Source organism: Medicago truncatula, chromosome 1 (assembly GCF_003473485.1).
Source record: "Medicago truncatula cultivar Jemalong A17 chromosome 1, MtrunA17r5.0-ANR, whole genome shotgun sequence".
Classification (NCBI taxonomy): Eukaryota; Viridiplantae; Streptophyta; class Magnoliopsida; order Fabales; family Fabaceae; genus Medicago; species Medicago truncatula.
The window spans coordinates 51,153,899-51,174,803 of record NC_053042.1 but is presented as its reverse complement, the minus strand read 5'-3'; the positions used below and the strand labels follow the sequence as shown (position 1 = coordinate 51,174,803).

General features: G+C 32.7%; 2 protein-coding genes and 1 non-coding gene across 3 annotated transcripts; all 3 read left to right on the top strand.

The window, feature by feature from the left end:
- Positions 1–2,595: 2,595 nt before the first annotated feature.
- On the top strand, positions 2,596–2,675 carry TRNAL-UAG (transfer RNA leucine (anticodon UAG)). Its single transcript has one exon. It is a non-coding gene; the product is annotated as a tRNA-Leu (tRNA).
- An 8,068-nt stretch (positions 2,676–10,743) lies between these two features.
- Positions 10,744–12,641, top strand: LOC25485243 (thiamine thiazole synthase, chloroplastic). Its single transcript, XM_013614428.3, has 2 exons — positions 10,744–11,675; positions 12,301–12,641. Exons 1-2 carry the CDS (start codon positions 10,788–10,790, stop codon positions 12,460–12,462), a joined length of 1,050 nt encoding a protein of 349 aa, XP_013469882.1. The 5' UTR covers positions 10,744–10,787; the 3' UTR covers positions 12,463–12,641.
- Positions 12,642–19,461: 6,820 nt separating this feature from the next.
- Positions 19,462–20,905, top strand: LOC25485242 (probable dolichyl-diphosphooligosaccharide--protein glycosyltransferase subunit 3B). Its single transcript, XM_013614427.3, has one exon. The coding sequence runs from the start codon at positions 19,567–19,569 to the stop codon at positions 20,596–20,598; it is 1,032 nt and encodes a 343-aa protein (XP_013469881.1). The 5' UTR covers positions 19,462–19,566; the 3' UTR covers positions 20,599–20,905.

Here is a 20,905-nt window from a genome sequence, read left to right as displayed (position 1 = left end):
TTTTTAGAAGGAACAGATTGGAGGGTAAAAAAGTCAAGAGTTCAGCTACCTCACTAGCAAAATAACAAAAAAAAAAAACTAACATTTACTATTTAAACCAATTATCTATTATTATTATCAAATAATTAAATGTTGTCTATAAGTCCTAGTACAATCGGCAAAAATACCAAAATTGTTAGGTTGAATGTCTCTGATATGGGTTCAAATGTCGTGATCGGAATTCGAACATCGACCACTCCATCGTGATAGGTCTCCCGTTATTGAGCAATTGATAAGGAGATATATAGGCATATGGAACAACATACCTTATTTGAGAGCACATCATATTTTAGGATGTCTCCTCCATCCAAATTCGGTCCAACCCTATTTAAAAAAAAGTAGTGCTTGATGACATTTATAAAATTGAAAAGGCTTGGACAGTAGAGGGATCCACACCTCGCAGACGATATTTCTTTTACTACTTAACGAATAAAGAAGTCAAAGAAAATGCAAGTTAAATTAAAAGAAGCAGTTGAGACACACAATACTCGGTTAACGGGTCTTCTTTCAACAAGTTCTCCATGAAGTTCCTTTATTGGAACTTTCAAGGGAAAATCAACCTATGAACCTTTGGGGTAAGTGAATTCAAACTTTATTACTTATGATAAAGATCAAGGTGATTAGAATTGCCATAGTTTAAAAAAGTTTCGATATTATTTTTCTAAATTGGGGATGGAGAATTTTTTTTTTAAGGGGAAATGAAAAACATTTTAATTAATTAAAGTTGCACTAATTACTAATTTACAATTGTCTTTGAGAGAATTTAAACTTTGTATTTTGTGGTTACAAGTTTAACCTCTTATAATCTTACCACATTTATTAGGAGTTGATACAAAACTAGTCAACTAGTGAGCTTTGCCTGTTGTGCAAGCAATGTCTTTTAGGATTTTTCAGTTTTTCAATTATATGGAAGTTAGAGTGGTTATGATTCACAGTGTGTATGTGAACAATTGTGTATATATAAGGCAATACAAATTAATAAACAAAGTAGTGAAAATGTGATTTCCATTCATAAACAATCATCTCTAATCTTCTTCTTCAACCCAAATACAGAAGTGATTAAGTGTAAACAAGAAAACTATAGTGAGTTTCATCTTGTTTCAACAAAAGTCAACAACTTCAAGTGTTAGTATCAATATGTTAATCACAACATAATTTTAAGCCATTGTCAAATAATGTTATATATAGTTTTTGACGTTAAAGGAAACACGCATTCAAAGCATAATTCCAAGAGGATTATAAGCATTATTGTCTATCCACTTCAAATTAAAGAAAATTTCTAACATTAAAATCTGATCATCAGCTTGAAAAACCATCGAAGCATTGAGTAGTTGCAAAAGACAGTTCCAGCATCATCATGTGGACCTATCAAACACCTTGTTATTCATTATAAGGCATCTCTAGTATGTCTTTTTAACTTTGAAAACTTTGAAGCTAACTAACACAGAGTAAATCTCTTAATACTAAACAAAAATTTGAAAGTTTCTTCACATGTGTTACATCATTCAGTAAGTGAAAAAAATTCTTGGATGAGCAATAATTTTTTCCTTGAATGATAGTAGCATCTAATCTCCATTTTATTCCAGCACTAAAAAGCCTTGCAAATTTATAGTCATGCCTACTCCGGGCCGGGAGATGATGTTAGTGCAATTTCTTCAATAATAAATAAGGGTTATTTTTATATTAGAAAAAACTTTAAAGTGAATTATTCAAAAAGAACTCCATATATTATCCACAATCTCAAATGTCCCCTCATGTAATGTAATATAATGGTAATTGTATGTGAAATGTCAAATTATAAAAAAAAACATGGATAAAAAAAACTAGCAGTTGATATATTATTCGTTATAAAATTCATACACAGCACAAGCTCTAACTTAACTAACAAAATTGTTAGGTCAGTCATCATGATCGGGACTTGAAATTCGACCTCCACTTGTGAGTTTAAATTTTAATGATTATTTGCCATTTTATTTATCTACAAAAAAATGCATACACAAATTGATTTATTTAAAGTAAATTGAAGTCAAACTAACCAACCAAAATTGACACTAAAAAAACCGAATGTGAGACTTTGAGAAGGGCACGTTTCAAGGCCTCAAACCAACATCATTTTAAAAAAGTCATTCAATAACCTACTTTTAGAATTGTTTTAGTAATACTAACAATGGATTGGTCTAAGTGGTAAGGTACTTGTGTTTTTTAAGTATGTAGTTATAGGTTCAATTCATATCTCATGTGTATGGAAAATATTCCGTTGGTAGAGATGTGTCACACATGTTTTCTGAAGGAGATTAATAATTGTTAAATGGCGGTGAAAATTTCGTACCAATATCGTTATAAAAAATAAATAAATTATTTCAGAAATAATTGGTCCACTAAAAATAAATGTTCTCATGTCTTTTGATTAAACCTTTACATTGGGACAATTTTAATCTGAAGGGAAAGCATGGAATGAATGACGATGACTTTATGGCGTTGTTTAGTTTTCTGTATTACACTTATCAATATTGTTATCTTATAAATAACTCATTGTCGAAATCATATTAACAACAAGACAGTTTGGCCGAGTGGTCTAAGGCGCCAGATTTAGGCTCTGGTCCGAAAGGGCGTGGGTTCAAATCCCACAGCTGTCAAATTTTTGCTTTTGATTATTTCTTTTGTAGCCTCATTCCTTTTCTTTCGTTTAGTATAATATTCTTTTTTTTGTTTTTAAGGAATATTCTCTTTGATTGTTGTTTATTTATATAAACAATAACTACCTGTTTCACCAATATAGTTTTAATTTTGTATTATCGAAATGAATATTACTCCATCTATCCTCTAAATATAAGTCTTTATACAAGTTACTGAGTATATTATTATTATCTTTTATTAAACACGTCAATAATTAATACTAATATTTGCCTTTAAATGTGAAAATTTAAATTAAATACAAATACAAATCAATGACAATTTAATAAGATTCACAAATAAACTAGACACATTAAATATACTTACAACTTTTCTTAATACGTGTGAAATTAATCAAAGAGGTTTAAATTTTCTTAATAGGTGTGAAATTAATCAATGAGACTTATAATAAAAGACAAAAGGAGTATATTCATCTCAATCACAACCGTATTGAACAATTCGTCTTTGGTGGAAGTTATTAACCATTTGAACTCAATTGTTTTGGTTTAGATCAATATATTTATCTCTTGTTTTATTCTAATTTTTTTTTTTAGTTCGATTAATATTAGTTTAGATATGAACATGGACGGACTCATAAATTTTCGACAGTGTAGGCCACATATAAACCAGTAATTTGGCCATTCATCTCATGCAATTTCACATTCCATTTTTACAATATACTAACAAAGAATGGTCTTTTCGTTATTGCATTTCGCAAAAGTAATACCAGAGATAACTCTATGAATAAATATTCTAGCGAAACACCGTATATTTTTTTGTCTCAATGAGCTTTATAAAAAGATCGTCAACCCCCCTGATTCTAAAAATTAACGGTTAGAGCATACATCTAAAAAATAGTTTTCAGGCTCTAAAAAATAGACTTGTTTTCCTCTTCTTATAAAAAAAAGATGGGGTTATTTCTTGCTTTCTATTTCCACTCGCATGTTCTTTGGCTATGTATGAGTTATGATAGTATTGGCTATGTTTTTGTTTTTTCTTAAAGCTCACTTCCTGGAGCTATTTGCCAACATATTCTTTAATCCAATTGTCTTACGTCATATTAGTAATTGGATAATACAATTGTTTTATATTGAAGGCTTTGTAATGTACTAACTACTAGGTAGTATTTTAAAACGAATTCTCTTCATTATCCAAACAGTATCGCTCATTTTTAAAATAAATGTCTAAAATGCTCTTGCACATGTTAACATGCGTAACGTGACTTAAGTTGCGCTAGTTATAAGAGGAATACAACTTAAGTCACACAGCGTGGCTTAAGTTGCTCTACGTGACTTAAGTCACGCTACGTGCTGTTATTATAGCCCAGTCAGAACCTCATTCTGCATCATTTTCAAACACAACACACACACACACAAATCTCAATTTTCTCTCAAATTACCCAACTCCAAAATTCCTTCAAATCAAATAATACTCCAACAATAAGAACAAGTAAGCTTTCACTTAAATTATGTTGGTATGATAGATTTTTTCACTTAATCTATAATTTTTTAGGTTTATTGTTTTGTTAAAATTTTAATTTTTTTTTTGCAAGAAATGATAGAATATTACATGCAAATGACTTATAGTGCTTAATTGTTATGATGTTTAGATACTATGTTAGATTTTTTACACTTAGATTAGATTTTTTTAGATTTAGCGTTTGTTTAAATTTTTTATTTTTTTTTTGCAAGATATGACCCAATGTTACATGCAAATGAGTAATATTGCTTAATTATTTAGATGTTTGCATGTTTATGTTGTAGGGTTTATGTATAATTTACCAAGTGTTTGATAAAAATGTTGGAATGAGTTTTTCATTGATTGTGTTTAATTTCTTATTGTGTAGATTTGAAACAATGGTCGGGTGGATCGACGTTCATGCAAAATTCAACGGCGGAGAACCTCAGAGGTTGAAGGTTCGGTGCCTTGATGTAACGTTAAGAGGTCTCAAGGATCAACTGAATGAATTCAATCAAGGAGTCAACCCCAGAGATGCAAGGAGGGTGGAATACGTTCGGTATAAACGTCCAACGCTCGACGAGGGGAGAATATCATTCACTTGGGTGGAGTTAAAGAACGACGAAAACGTGACGAGCATGTTTTGGGAGCACAACATGTTCTAGTAGATCGATATGCGGGTAACGTTGCTGAGATCAACTGAAGATGTCATCAACAGCTTGATTTCGCCAGAAGATCGTCATTAGTTATGGTAAGGTGCATTCCAACTACAACAATTGTCTTACCTCTGAAATGGGGTAATTCAAACTTGCCAAACGGCCATGACTCAAGCATTTCGCCCAGCGTTCATGTTTTTCCTTTGAAAAGATTAAATTCTTGTTATGCTGGTTTAGATGAGGGTATTAAGTGTCAAGGAATGAACCTCATTTCATTGGCACTTGAATACCATCATCTAAAGCAAGCTTAACAAAAATTTATTCTTTTCAAAGGAAAAACATGAATGCGGGGCGAAATGCTTGAGTCCTGTTGTTTGGCAAGTTTGAATTTACCCCATTCAAAGGTAAGACAATTGTTGTAGTTGGAATGCACATTTCAACTACAACAATTGTCTTACTCTGGATGGGGCAATTCAAACTTGTTAATCGGCATGACTCCAATATTCGATAAGCCTCTTGAATGCTGGTATTCAAGTGTCAAGGAATGCACCTCATTCTTTTGACACTTGAATACCGTCATTCAAGATGCTGATGGAATATTGGAGTCCTGCTTCTTAACAAGTTTAAATTTGCCCCATTCACGGGTAAGACAATTGTTGTAGTTGAAAGGTGCATGTAATGTAACGAAACCTTAATTAGACTTTTTATTCAAATTCACGCCGTCGCAATTTTTATTCGAATTCACGCTGTCCCAATTTTTATTCGAATTCACGCTAAATTTATTCTAATTTAATTATTGACTTTACTCGAATTTTTAATTCAGTACGCACGCAATCAATCATAAAATAAATGCAACAATTAACAAAAATAAAAAAACAAAAATAATAGATATAAAATATCATTTTATTAATATAGTTCTTATTGCATTTACAATGGGGTAAAACTAAATCTGCGAAAAAATAAAAATCACCAGAAAACCTATCTCCAGGGCGTAAAACTAAAAGAAAACCGACCTCCCTGTGGTAAAACTAAAAGAAAACCACCAGAAAACCTAGCTTTCTGGGGTAAAACTAAATCTGCACATTTAGTTTTAGGAAATCTGATTCTTTTTTCATGAAAGCTGCTCATTACTTATCTTTTCCCCAACATTCCCACTATTTATCATTCTTTCTCTTTTTACACCAAAATAAAGAAGGGAAAAAAGAAGGAAAGGAGGAAGATTCATGGGGGGAGAGAGTGAGGAGGAGAGAGTCAGGAGGAGAGTGAGAATGTGAGTTGGAGTGAGAAAATGGAGAAGTTTAGAGGTGTATTTATAGGGGGAGATTGTAACATAGGTTATATCTAACAAAAACGTGTAAAAACAATTAAAATGCATTGAACAAAGTCAAAAGAACGTGAGTTCTTGAGGCCAGGATTAACACTAGCGAGTTAACTCACACCCAGGTTAACACTAGTGTGAGTTAACTCACGCCAGTTTGGCCGGTGATCAACAACACGTTTTATGAACTTTAGTCGATTATTCAACACTTTTATTGAGTTTTACACGTTTTTTTTACTATTTTTTGACTGATCATTTAGTGCATATGAAACATATGCACTAAATAATTTTCAATTAGGTCTTTATTCTTATTTTTTGGTTACATTTAGTCCTTTATTCTAAATTATTTTATTTACTTTATTCTATATTATTTTGTTTACATTAATCTAAATTATTTTGTTTACATTAATCTAAATTATTTTATTTACTATATTCAAATTAATTTATTTACTTTATTCTAATTTATTTATGCACTTAAAATAAATATTGATTCGATATTATTCATTAAATAAATACAAATATAAATAAAAGTAAATGAACTAAATTAATATTTATTCATTAAATACAAAATTGGAATATAAAAACAAATATAAAATAAAAAGGAATGAACTAAATTGAGGCATATAACAATTTCTCATTCTATTAATAATTCATACAATACAATAATTCTTACAATAATTTATTCAAATTCACTACTTATTTTCTCCTTCTTTGGGGTAAAAAGTAAACAATCATCACGGGGTAAAATAGTGAGCAGCCTTCATGGGAAAAATACATCATCAACCCTTGGGCAAAATTTAAATTTGATTTTTTATACCCCAAGAAGAATCTTTTTACCCACGGTAAAAAGTTTATGGAGTAAAAAAAAAAAAATTAATTATCCCAAGGGTCGATCACTTCCCCATGTCGGCTTCTCACTATTTTATCCCGACGAAGATTGAGCACTTTTGCCCCCAAAGAGAATATTGAAAAAGAAAGAAAGAAGAGAAATAGAGGGAGAGAGTGAGGAGGGGGAGAAAGTGATATGGTGTGAGGAATTAGGGAAGTATGGAGGGGTATTTATAGGTGGGAATGGTAGTATAGGTTGTAAACACCATTAATGTGGTCAAAAAAAGTGTAAAATAGTGTTAAAAACGTGTGGATTGAATGTTGAAAAACTGACCACATACCAAAAAACGGTTGTTCTTCAGTTCTGCACCGGCCAACTGGTGCGAGTTAACTCACGCTCAGAATACACTAGCGCAAGTTAAGTCACGCTACGTGACTTAACTTAGGTAAAAAAAATACACTAGCGCATGTTAAGTCGCGTAGTGTGACTTACATAGGTAAAAAAAAATACACGAGCGCATGTTAACATGCGTGTAACACCCTAGTCGATATATCTATTTATTTTAATTTATTTAGAGTCTATTATATGATTTTAATTAATATTGGTGATTTATGTGGTGTGATATATTTTATTATATGGTTGGTTTTAATATTAATTTGATTAGGTGAGAAACAATTATTATTTTGGTGTTTGGGGAGTTAATAGAATTTATTAAAATTAATGGGGAGTTAAGTGAAATAATGGGAAGTTGAGAAGGAAGTTAAGAAAGTAAGAAAAGAGTCAGAAAGCAGTTTACGTGAAAACTGTCAGTTTTGGGAGAAAGGGAGAGAAGAGCAAGCAGAGCCAAGATTTGATTTTGCTGTGCATTTCTTATGCAATTTTAAGGTAAGGGTGAGGTTTGCTTCAGTAGTATAGATGTTAATTTCTGATTTTGAGTTCAACAGATTTTTGGTGAGTATTGGGGATTACGAATTTTGTGATGAAAGGATAATTTTGGGGTAGAGATTTTTGTTCTGATGTTAGAAATAGGTTCTGAGTGCATACAACAAGTTCATGCACATCTGTAAACTAATTTGGGGAGTGAATTGAAGAAAAATGGGATTTTGGAGGAAAAACCTGTTTTCTGCCCGTACAGAAGTTCATCGCTCGCCTCGCGAGTAGCTTGTGCTCGCCACGCGAGTGAGCAACTTCATGGGTCGCCCCGCGAGCAGACCAAATCGCCGTGGCGAGTAACCCAGATTAAAACATGATTTTCAAATTGTTGTTATAAGATGTATATTGGTTAGTTTAATGTACCTAAATGATTTTAGAGAGGACTGGAACAAGTTTTAGATTAAAAAGATGAATAGGGAGCTTAGAATTGAAGTTTGAGTGAGAAAAATGTCAAAACTCTCGAGAGCACTTTATTTTCACTCGCCTCGAGTTCGCCTTGAACTCGCCATGGCGAGCAACCTATTTTGTGAGTTCGCCATAGCGAGCAGATGTGCTCGCGAGGCGAGTTGCCCAGTTTTTGTATGATGCTTGTATTATATGAATGGTGATGATTGATGTTGATGTTTGAGCATAATTGTGATTAATTGTGCATCTTCCTGGATTACTTGGATTACTGTTTGATGATGTTGTTGATGGCTGTAATGTATGTTATATTTATTAAATCATACATGTTGTATAAATTCGGAGTCATATGAAAATGTATGCATGGTCAAGTTGTATGTAGATATACACTAGTGGGTCTATAGCATATGCATAAACAGCGGGAGGACTCATGTCCTGGAGCACTAGTTGTTCACAGCGGTGAGGGCTTATGTCCTGATGAATGCTTTAACCATTCAAAAGCGGTGAGAGCTTCGGTCCTGTTTGGTACCACATGCATAATTGCATTATTGAGGGGTCTTAGTGGTGTCGTCATGTCATGCATGAGTCTTGTTGTTGGTTGCATTTGCCTTATTGAAGATGATGTTGTTGCTTTGTGAAATATATATTTATAATTACAAGATGATGTATTGATGTTTATAGGGTGTTAGATTCATTTGATGATTTTAATATCTATATTTTATTGTTGTGAATCTCACCCCTTCTGCTTGAAAATGTTGCCCTTCCTATGGGTAACTTGCAGGTGATCCTGAGTAGTTGGTGGTGGCTCAAGTGTCGTGTCTAGGGCTCTGATACATTCGGGATGGGTTTTCTTATTTGCATTTCATTCCTTATGTATCTTATTTTGGAACTTGATGTTATGGCCCTATGTTGGTTGATTTATGTTGTTCAGGCTTTATGCCAAGATATTATTTTGGAGGTTTAAACACTTGTTGATGTTTGCTGATAATATTCCGCTGCTGATTAAATGTTGATTTCTATGGATGTTTAATAAATAGATTTTTATATTCTATTTAAGAAATTTTGATATAGTAGTGTGACATGCCCGTTTGGGTTGAACTCTGATGTTGTGTATTTAATTATTATTAATTACTTTTGGGTAACGGGGTGTTACAATGCGCAAGGGTATTTTGGACATTTACTTCGGGAATAAGTGATATTGTTTGGGTAATGAGCATAATTCTTTTAAAACCACTGCTACAACAGTCACAAACACTACCACACCCCAAACATGTAGTATTTTAAAATAAAAAATTCTAAACTAAGTGAGGGCCACGGCCCACATAGTGGAACACTGGGTCCGTCCCTGGATATGAACATCACAACAAAATAAAAAATCAAACAAAGCCGAACAAATCGACGAACAATACAGCGCCACACTCAGACGGCAAAATTACGAAGAAAAAAACCTAAATTTATAAAATCACTAATTTAGATTTAAACAGAGATGAAAAGATGCAAATGAATGACTTTGAATAAAAAATTGACTGAAATCCGGAAACTCAACAAAAAAATGAAAAAGAGAACGTATAGAGAAAAAACTAGGGTCACTTGTTCAGGTAAGAAAGTTGATTTTTGTAGTTTTTTTTTGTAGAATGACAAAAAAAAAAAAAGATCCTAAAAACAAGGCTTAACTTCGGACATCAAATCTCAACAGTGACTTTAACTCCAATAGGAGAGTCTGTCAAAAAATCACACCTAAGCTTAAAGAGCGTCCGAGCTTGGCCAAAAAATTTGCGCAATAGTTGCTCACTTGAAGTACATATTGGAAAACAATGTTAGGAATATGCTCCTTTAATCAAAGAATCTTCACAACAAAGAAACGTATACCATGAGAGTGATCCGAATCTTGAAGAAGACGAAAACTTATAAAATATCTGCTTCACAAATAACTCTTTGGTTAGACTTGTTGATTACCAACATCCGACTCTATGTTGCATGCAATCAAGTTACAAGCAATTATGCCATCAACATTCGATAAAGATTAGGATCTTTAAATCGGATTCATCTGATATTCTGATCTCAATCGGACAAATGAAAATGTGTTAAGTGCAGGACTACATGCATTTTAAGCATACAATCTAGAATCCTAAATTCCATATATGACATTAATAAGAAACAGAAAGAGTATAAAATGTAATAAATAATTGATTGATGTCACTATTTGTGATGTGTATGTGGCGCACATATGGATTACTACATTGGTTGAGAAAAAGGTAAATAAAAAATATCCCAGATATCAAATGACAAATGTCTACGAACCGTTGAAATTCTATCTTCATTTCTCAAAAAGCATACACTTCACATTCATAGATTTTTTAGTCACACAATATTTCACATATCTCACACCTCATCATCTCCTTTATAAAACCCATTCCACCCCACTCTCACAAAATATATCAACTCTCACTAAACCTCTTCTCTTCCCAAAATACCCCTAATGGCATCCATGGCCACTGCATCTCTCGCCACTTCCCTATCTTCAACTCCCAAATCCTCATTCTTCAATGGAAGACCAATTGCTACCCGCACCTCCACCATCATCAAATCCACCCCCCAAAAAATCACCATGTCACTAACCACACCCCCTTACGATATAAACACCTTCAAATTCGCACCCATCAAAGAATCCATCGTCTCTCGTGAAATGACCCGTCGTTACATGACAGACATGATCACCTACGCCGACACCGACGTCGTCATAGTCGGTGCCGGTTCCGCCGGTCTTTCCTGCGCTTACGAATTATCCAAAAACCCAAACATCAGTATTGCCATCATCGAACAATCCGTCAGCCCTGGTGGTGGTGCATGGCTCGGTGGCCAGCTCTTCTCCGCCATGGTTGTACGCAAACCAGCCCACCTCTTCCTCGACGAAATCGGTGTTGAATATGACGAACAAGAAGACTACGTTGTCATCAAACACGCTGCTCTATTCACTTCAACCATCATGAGCAAGCTTCTTGCAAAACCTAATGTAAAACTTTTCAATGCTGTTGCTGCTGAGGATTTGATTGTGAAGGAAAACAGAGTTGCTGGTGTTGTTACAAACTGGGCTTTGGTTTCGATGAACCATGATACACAATCTTGCATGGATCCTAATGTTATGGAAGCTAAGGTTGTTGTGAGTTCTTGTGGACATGATGGTCCTTTTGGTGCTACTGGTGTTAAGAGGTTGAAGAGTATTGGCATGATTGATCATGTTCCTGGAATGAAAGCACTTGATATGAATACTGCTGAAGATGCTATTGTTCGTCTTACAAGGGAAGTTGTTCCTGGTATGATTGTTACTGGTATGGAAGTTGCTGAAATTGATGGTGCCCCAAGAATGGTAAGCTTTTTTATTTCAATTATTTAGCCACAAGCTTAATTTTTTTATTTTTTTTTTGCGTTTGTGATATTGAGTTAGGCCTCTTAGGATTGAATTATTTGAACTTGTATAGTGACATATAAGTATTTGTGAATAATAACTTTTGAAAATAGTTTATAGTTTATACTATATCGTTTGATTTATCTTTTGTTAGAGAAATAGTTGATACTTAGACCTATTTGGATCGACTTATTTGAGCTTATGCGGTGTAATAAGTTTCATGGAACTATTTGGGATGACTTATGAAAACAATTTATAGGTTATAAGAAAACAATTTTATTTTATCTTTTGCGATAGAAATAGCTTAGCTTACAGAGCCAAACACTTGCGTATATAATAATTGTTTATGCGATCGGCAGTTAATTAAACTGTTTATCTAAAGAGGTCTTATGAGGTGTACATTTTTGGTTTATAGCCTTGTTTGTGCAATTATGATTTAGAAAGTGATTTAAAGTAATCTGGAAATCGATATTGGGGGGTGGGGGTTAGATATTTTTTTCAACTGCATATTGGTTGGTTTTGATGCTATTTGGAGATGATAAGGAACATTTGATTGAGATGTGCTAACGATTTTGTTGGTTTGTAGGGTCCAACATTTGGGGCAATGATGATATCAGGACAGAAAGCTGCACATTTGGCATTGAAGGCATTGGGGAGGAACAATGCAATTGATGGAACATGTGAATCTGCAAGTGAACCAGAGCTTATTTTGGCTTCTGCTGAATCACAGGACACTGTTGATGCTTAAGTTTACAATTAAGTGGATTTAGTTTTTAGTTGTTTGGATCTACAGTTTAATTTTAGATCCTGCATGTGGTTTGGATTCAATAATGAATAAAGAAAATGTGAATGAGGTGACTGTATTTTCATCTATGTTTAGTCAAACAAATTGGAAGGACAATTAGTAGATGAAATTGAATGTATGAATTATTTAGGACAAGAGAAGAAGAGAGATGATGGAGTTAATCAATCAACATAGTAATGTCCGAAAAAGAAAAAGGCATTGATAACAACTACGCAGTCCAAAAAAAGAGCAATGTTTTGGAAATAAACTAGTATGAAATTATTGGTATAAAGTACTCTATCCGTCGTATAATAATAATAACTGAGTTATTTGTAAAAAAATATTGTCTTAAAACAATTTATTTATCTTACTTTTCAATGCAATATTAATTATTTTTTTTAATTATAACTATAATTAATATTACTTTCATACTTTGCATTTATGATAATGGTAAATACATTAATACTTGACAAAAGTATTTAAAACCATTTTTCTCTCTCGTTTATTGATATATTTTTCTTAATAAATATGAAATGAACAAAAGGTTACGGAGTCCTAGTTTTGTCACTTAACCCGTTAAATAAATATCTCCATATTTTTGGACAAATATTGCCTGCTTACTAAAAAACATGTCATGTAGAAGACAAACCATATAGTATTTTACAATTGCACGGTGAGGTACACTACACTTACTAATAAACTAGGCTATCGTCTTCGATGAGCAAGCGTGATAATGAAAGATTGATCATATTGCTAAGAGTGAGAATCTAGTAGATGAATAATTTGAAAGTACTCCGCATCATGTTTTTGAAGGTAATGAAGATTGATTCTATTGCTAAGAACAGGAATATATTAGAAGTGTATGAGGTGACTATAACTGTATTTTCATCTGTGTTGAGACAAACAATTTGGAAGAACCCTTAATAGATGAAAATGAATTTATAAGGTGCGTTTGTTTAAGAGTTTTTTAGAAAAAAATCTATTTTTTTTTTGTAAAAAAAATCACCCTTCTCATTTTTAAGTGTTTGCTTAGGATTTTTAGAAAAATCATTTTATCAAAAAAATATATTTTGACTCTAAAATAAAAAATTATTAGGATTAGTTTTCCTCAAAATCCATTTTTTAAAAAACAAATGAACTAGTTAAAAATCATTTTTTTTAACAAAATCACATTTTTTGGGTAGTTGACAAACGCAAATAGCTTTGGACTTTTTTTAAAAATCTCTAAAATAAAATCTCTAGATTTTTCTAAGAGAAAATTTATTTTTTTTAAAGCTAAAATAATTGCACCCATAAAATTATTTAGGAGAAGAGAGACGGTGACCTATCAACATAACATATATCCAAGTAAAATCATGCCATAGATAACAACAAAGCAGTCCATAATGGAGCAAATATTCTGGAAATAAAGTAATAAACTATGACATTAATGATATAGTACTTGTTTGTCACTTACCTCCTTGAATAATTATCTCCATATTTTTGGACATTTCTTGCATGCTTAATAAAATACGTCATATAGAAGAGAAGTCATCCTCGTGAGCTTAACTCAGTTGGTAGGGATATTGCATATTATATGTAGGGATCGGGGTTCAAACCCTAGTGAGCTTTAGCCACTAGACTACTTAAAAAAAAAAAAAAAAGCCTCATATTTTACAATTATTGGTGGGGTACAATTAATTAATAATAAACTAGGAGATCTTATTGAGTAAGCTGGCCTTCAGCTAATGGAGGAAAATAAAAAATTTTGTGCCCTACTTTATGCCAAAAAACACAAAAATATCCCGCTTTTTCGAAAAATTGCAGAAATGTCCTACTTTTTTAGGGGTCTCTGGTACCACTCCATTTGGAGTTGCGGGGTACCCTAAAAAGTGATGAAAATTTTGTCTTTATTATACCCCTCCACTTGGAGTTGCGGGGTATTTTTCCTATTTTTTTTTTCCGATTTGTTTAAATACCCCTCTATCTTGACTTGCGGGGTATTTTATGGTTTTTTTTTTTTAATTTTTAAATACCTCTCTACTTGAAGTAGAGTGGTATAATAAGGACAAAAAAAAATTGAATCATCATTTACTTAATTGCATGCATAAAAAATAATAATAATAACTTAATTTAAAAAAACTAATTAAAATTATACAATAAATAAAACACCATAAAATCTACAATTATTATGAAACATGTATTATTTCATCTACTATAAATACTTCATTTCATTTTTCAATTTATCACACCATTTCAACTTATATTAACAATATTAATTTAGGCATTAATAAAAAAGTTATTATAATAATAATCATAATATTTATAAAAGTATGGTTACAAATAAATCTCTGAGAAATGCATATGAGCCCCATTATCAGTCTGCTTACCAACAAAATTCAATGCCAAACTATGGTTACAATGACCCAAACCAAGCTAGCACATCCAACATCAACTACTTCTCCTATAATGACCCAAACCAAGCTGGACCGTCCAACACCAATTATCCCCCTAAAACAACCCACAATACCCAATGTACACCAACCAAAACTACAACCACCCACCAACACCAACAAACCTACTATCTCACTTCTCTCCGGCTTCGTTGGACTCCAATGAACAATTTCTGGATATGGGATGGCCAACAAGGGAACACGATGTGTCGTTGTCGTTGGGTTATGATAGTCAAATACAATCAACTACAGATAACAATGACGAAGACCAACATGACCCTCAAGTAAATCGCGGAAGACATCGTCAAAGACGAAGGTGCGGAACAGCAGGGTATTTATAATAATTGTAGATTTTATGGTGTTTTTTAAATTAAGTTATTATTATTATTATTTTTTATGCATGCAATTAACGTAAATGATACTTCAATTTTTTTTTGTCCTTATTATACCATTCTACTTCAAGTAGAGGGGTATTTAATTTTTTTTTTTTAAAAAAACCACAAAATACCCCGCAAGTCAAGATAGAGGGGTATTTAAAAAAATCGAAAAAAAAATATGAAAAATACCCCGCAACTCCAAGTGGAGGGGTACAATAAAGATAAAATTTTCATCACTTTTTAGGGTACCCCGCAACTCCAAGTGGAGTGGTACCAGAGACCCCTGAAAAAGTAGGGCATTTCAGCAATTTTTCGAAAAAGTGGGGTATTTTTGTGTTTTTTGGCATAAAGTAGGGCGAAAAAAAAATAAAATTCGCTAATGGAGATTGATCCTATTGCTAATGATCTTAATGAGACCCTCATCATTCCTATCTTTAACATTGATGAACCTCAAGAGCCTCGATGATTTCATACTCATCAGTCTATGTAATGTTCACCTTGACCTTGTTTATAAGGTCTTGGTTGGTTCAATGTATTATTAGACTACATTTGGAAACCCTCATTGACCATCTTCAAAGGAACTTAATTCCCAATAGAGGTACTGCATATAATATAATTGTGCTTCCCTCAATTAAATATAAGTTGTGCTTTCCTCACGACACTAATTTAGGGATTTTTTGGAAGCTGAATGCCACACATCCCAAAGGATTATGTGTTCACAACAATTTGAGCATGTCATTCCTCCATCGAGTATAGTGTTCTTCAGGGATCCGCCAAAACCACTAGATTTACTCTTACAATGGTGAAAGAACGCACTTGAGCTGTTTGTGAAAATTTCCATGATATTAACACGTTGGCAAATCACACGTGTGTTTCAGTTTTTGTGTTGATTTAACATTTCTAAAGCTCAATGCCCACTCTATCGTTTTTAGTGTAGTTGGTTTAGTTGGGTTACCTTTTAATTTCACGTCCTTCTTAGAAATGGGGAGAGGCGGCGGAGTCGGGCGTGCATGGGTTGCAATGCCTCCCCGTCAGTGGCGGATCTTGAGTTTTTTTGTTGGGGGTGTCAAATATTTGTGGAATATATATAAAAAACAATCAAAAAGTTATACGATATTGTAAATTGGTGTCGTGGTACAATTGCTTGATTGTATCATGTGGGATGCTAGTTCAAGCTAGGATCCAATTATGCCAGCCACTGCTCCCCGTAATTGAAAAATATATTTTTAATAGGTATATATACACATTTTTAACTAAATATTATGTTGTATATATCAACGTTTGCATTAAAATCATGTCTTTAGAGTCTAACAAAGCGGGTAAGTGCCTCGTATTCATATTCCAACATTAGGTGATGTGTGGCATTCAACTTGACTATAGATTTAGTTATAATTATTTTGTCACAATAAATGTTTATTTCTTAAGAATATGTCTTCAAACAAATCATAATAAACTTAATTGAATTAACAAAACCAGTAAAATGATTAAGAATGAAATTCAAATAGAGAGAAATGCGTAAATGTGATTATTTATATTTTTATTGTAATCTATCTATGTGGTCCTGTCCCACAACAATAGATATATTAAATCCCTTTTGGAGTGCTCTTAAACTTCTATCCTTACAACAAAAGACGGCGAACAAAATGATTAGGAATGAACTTGAAATAGAGAATGCATGGTGTCAAATTTTGCATTAAGATAGAGTTTGCATTAAGATAGAGTATATGCTTAATTAATCCTTAACTACCTTTAAGTTGAAAAAATTTAAGGATTACTTTGATATACCATAATTTTATGGACCATTTGGGGTTAATTGGATTTCTAAAATCCACATATGAACTTTCGATGGAACAAAACAAAAAATCAATCACCTCACTCATTCAATCAAAACAAATACTAATTAGTTGGTTATACTTATATAATAATCCTAATTGAAATATTTAAAGCACATGTTCATTACCTTGGACATGTTGAGACATTAGTCCATGCATAGTCATTGGAGCCTTTGAATATTTGTCGGCATAATGAATGAATATTGTAAAAAAAAGGGTATGGCCAACTATAATCATGTATGTGCAAAAATGGTCCAAAAGGAACAATTAGTAGAAAAAAAATTAATAAGTCAAAAAATTGTTCTTGCAACAGTTTCAATTGATTAAGCAATCACAAAGAATTCAACAAACATTAGTGTTTTAATTTTAACCTCAAAATAGTGAGTGGAACAAACATAATATAGTGGGAGTCTACGTGAAATTTACTGAAATTGTCTTGAAAAAGTGTGATATAGCGTATTTGTAGTTTTTCAATGAAAACAAGGACATAAAAGGCTATTTTATACAATTCTAATAGCGCTAGCCAAATCTCACTTTGTCCATTTTCATCACTGCAAATCTATAATTTTAAGATAACTAAATCATTAAAAAAATTCAACAAACAATGTAAATGATTGAATTTTGAAACCTACAGTATAATAAACAAAAAAGTTAACAAAAAAGATAATGAATTTATAACACTTTCACAGGAGGATACAAATCAAGAACTAGAGTAAGACATGCAAAAAGATCTAGAGAAAAAAAAGTAAGGTGAAAATAGTTTACATTACCTTTATTTTGCTTGACGGTGGTTGGGGGAGGCAGTTGGCGGCGACGGTTGGGAAAGAGAGAGGTAGAGAGAGCGCTTCTGTATATTAAGGTTACAAAATAATGAAAAAATGAAGGTGAAGTGTGAAGATATCTTGACGAAATATATCTTGACGGCAAGTGTGAAGATAAATATTTGAGATTGGCATGGTGTAAGTTTTTGTGTTAGAGCACTTTGATTGTTGGTGATGTGTTAGTTTTTGATGCATCCGAGCCACAATATTTTCTTTATGTTCGGGTTGCTCTATCTAAGATAGTTTACTGGTTTAGTGATTTTTTTTTAGTTTCTTAATATTTGGTGCAGTTCTTATTAAAAAAAGTTGTTGGGTTTAGTTTAATCCTTTGCTGGTAGAAGTACTACCTCATTATAGAACTGTATTATGGTGTTAGTAATCTTTGTCTATTACACAATTTTCGTCTTTCCGTTTTAACCATGTACTATTTGTATTCATCGATACCAACATCAAAAATGACATGAACACCAATGCGTTGATAAGTATAATCATCGAGTTGAGGTTGATAGAGGGATAGGCGTTATATAAACATTGAGGTATAATTGTTGATGCACATATGTTATAATTGTAAATCAAAACGGGATACATACTAGTAATTTATACATAGTGTTAAAGGGTCTATGTGAAAATGAATTTGTGTGAAATGCAAATGAACTTTCAAATGGTTTTGCTCCTAATGTCATATCCTATGGCACCATTATTAGTACAATTTCTTTTACATGGAAGCTTATGAAATAAATGATTTTTTTTTTTTTTTTTTTTTTTTACGTTAAACTCAATTTAATGGTATATACTTTATGAAATATCATGATGACAAGTCAATTAAAATATTAATAATAATGAATATTAATGAAATAACAACAGATGCATATGAATATTTCACTTTTACTAAGGGTTTATGTTAGAATATAATGGAATAATAATAACTCTTGAGGTGCAATCAATCTTTTTTGTATTTTGTTTATAGATGTGCTTATAAATTTTTTAGAAACAATTAAAACATCAAATGAGATATTAAGTGGACAATATCACGTTAATACATATAGGATCTTGTTAACCACTGTCCCGAAGACACAAATTAAGGAACTAAAAGTAGAAAGAAAAATTAAGTTTTGCATTGAAAAAACACTGTTTTAACTTTCAAAAAGTAGATTACAGTGTATCTTTAAAATAAAAAAAAATATTTTCCTTTATAATTCGTTAACTAATGTCCCTGGGACACTGATTAACATTTCTCATATATGTATTTTGGAGAAATGATTATTGTAAATAGAAAATACACATTAAAAAATATAAAAGATTTAAAATAAAAGTAACATGAAAGTGATACCCTTACATAAAAAACAAAAAATACTCCAAGACATTGATTAATGACGATAAAAGAGAAATTTTTAAATAAAAAATAATATATTTTAAGTTTTTAATACATTGGTTAATATTTTTCAATATAAATTGACAAAATAATGTAAAACGAGAATTATGACGTGTTTTTGAAGGACTGGAGTGGAATTTACTAAAAGTCTTCTCCAAATTCCACACTCCCTCATTCATTTCTGTGTCTTCCTTCTTCTCTTCCTCATCCCAATCACAAAACCCTTCACGAATCATGGCTTCGCATCGCAACATTTCACCAATTTCACTCGGCATTCTCATCATCGTGATTTTCTCTCTCTGCTTCGCAAATTCATCAAACGAAGAACGAACAAGCGAGCTTCTTTCCCTTTCATCAAGATCCGATTCAGGAATAATCCATCTCAACGACCAATCCATCTCTCGTTACTTAACTTCCATCAAAACCCCACGACCCTATTCTCTTCTCATCTTCTTCGACGCTACTCAACTTCATGACAAATCTGAACTCAAACTCACCGAACTTCACAAAGAATTCTCCATCGTCGCTTCTTCATTCATTACCAACAACGCTAACTCTTCATCTCTTTCAAAACTCTTCTTTTGTGAAATCGAATTCAAAGAATCGCAGCTCAGTTTCTCTCAATTCGGTGTTAACGCTCTTCCTCATATTCGTCTCGTGGGTCCTAATCATGGGTTGAAGGATTCTGAACATATGGATCAAGGGGATTTCTCTAGACTTGCTGAATCTATGGCGGAATTCGTGGAAGTGAAAACGAAACTCTCTGTGGGACCAATTCATCGTCCTCCGATTTTGTCTAGAAACAAAATTATTCTCATTGTTGTTGTGGTTTTGATCTGGTTGTCGTTTTTTGTTAAGAAGCTTTTGACTGGGAAAACATTGTTGCATGATCCTAGGGTTTGGTTGGCTGGTTCTGTTTTTGTTTACTTTTTTAGTGTTTCTGGTGCAATGCATAACATTATAAGGAAAATGCCTATGTTTCTTCAGGATCGTAACGATCCTTCGAAGCTTGTGTTTTTCTATCAGGGATCTGGAATGCAGCTTGGTGCTGAGGGTTTTACTGTTGGATTCTTGTATACACTTGTGGGTTTGCTTTTGGCGTTTATGACTCATGGTCTTGTTAAGATCAAGAGTGTTACCGTGCAGAGGGTGGTTATGATTTTCGCGCTGTTGGTTTGTTTTCTGGCTGTCAAGCAGGTTGTGTTTTTGGATAATTGGAAGACTGGTTATGGGATTCATGGGTTTTGGCCTTCTAGCTGGAACTGAGTTCTGAGGCATAGCACGGTCTATTTGATTTCCTTTCCTCTGAAACTTGAGAATTTTTGGGTATGTAAAACTATGCATTCCTCCTTAAATTTAACAACTTTGCCAGAGATTATATGTAGCTTATGTTATGTTATGCTAGAACTTTGCCAGAGATTATATGTAGCTTGTCGTTGCCCTTTTGTGTTAATGACACAAATTTGAGCTAGAATTTGAGTATTGGAAAAGTTTTATAATCTGGGGAGTGCATTTTGTTTGGATGTTTTATGATTAGTAGTAACTGGAACATTTTGCGTTTCACTTGTCTGAA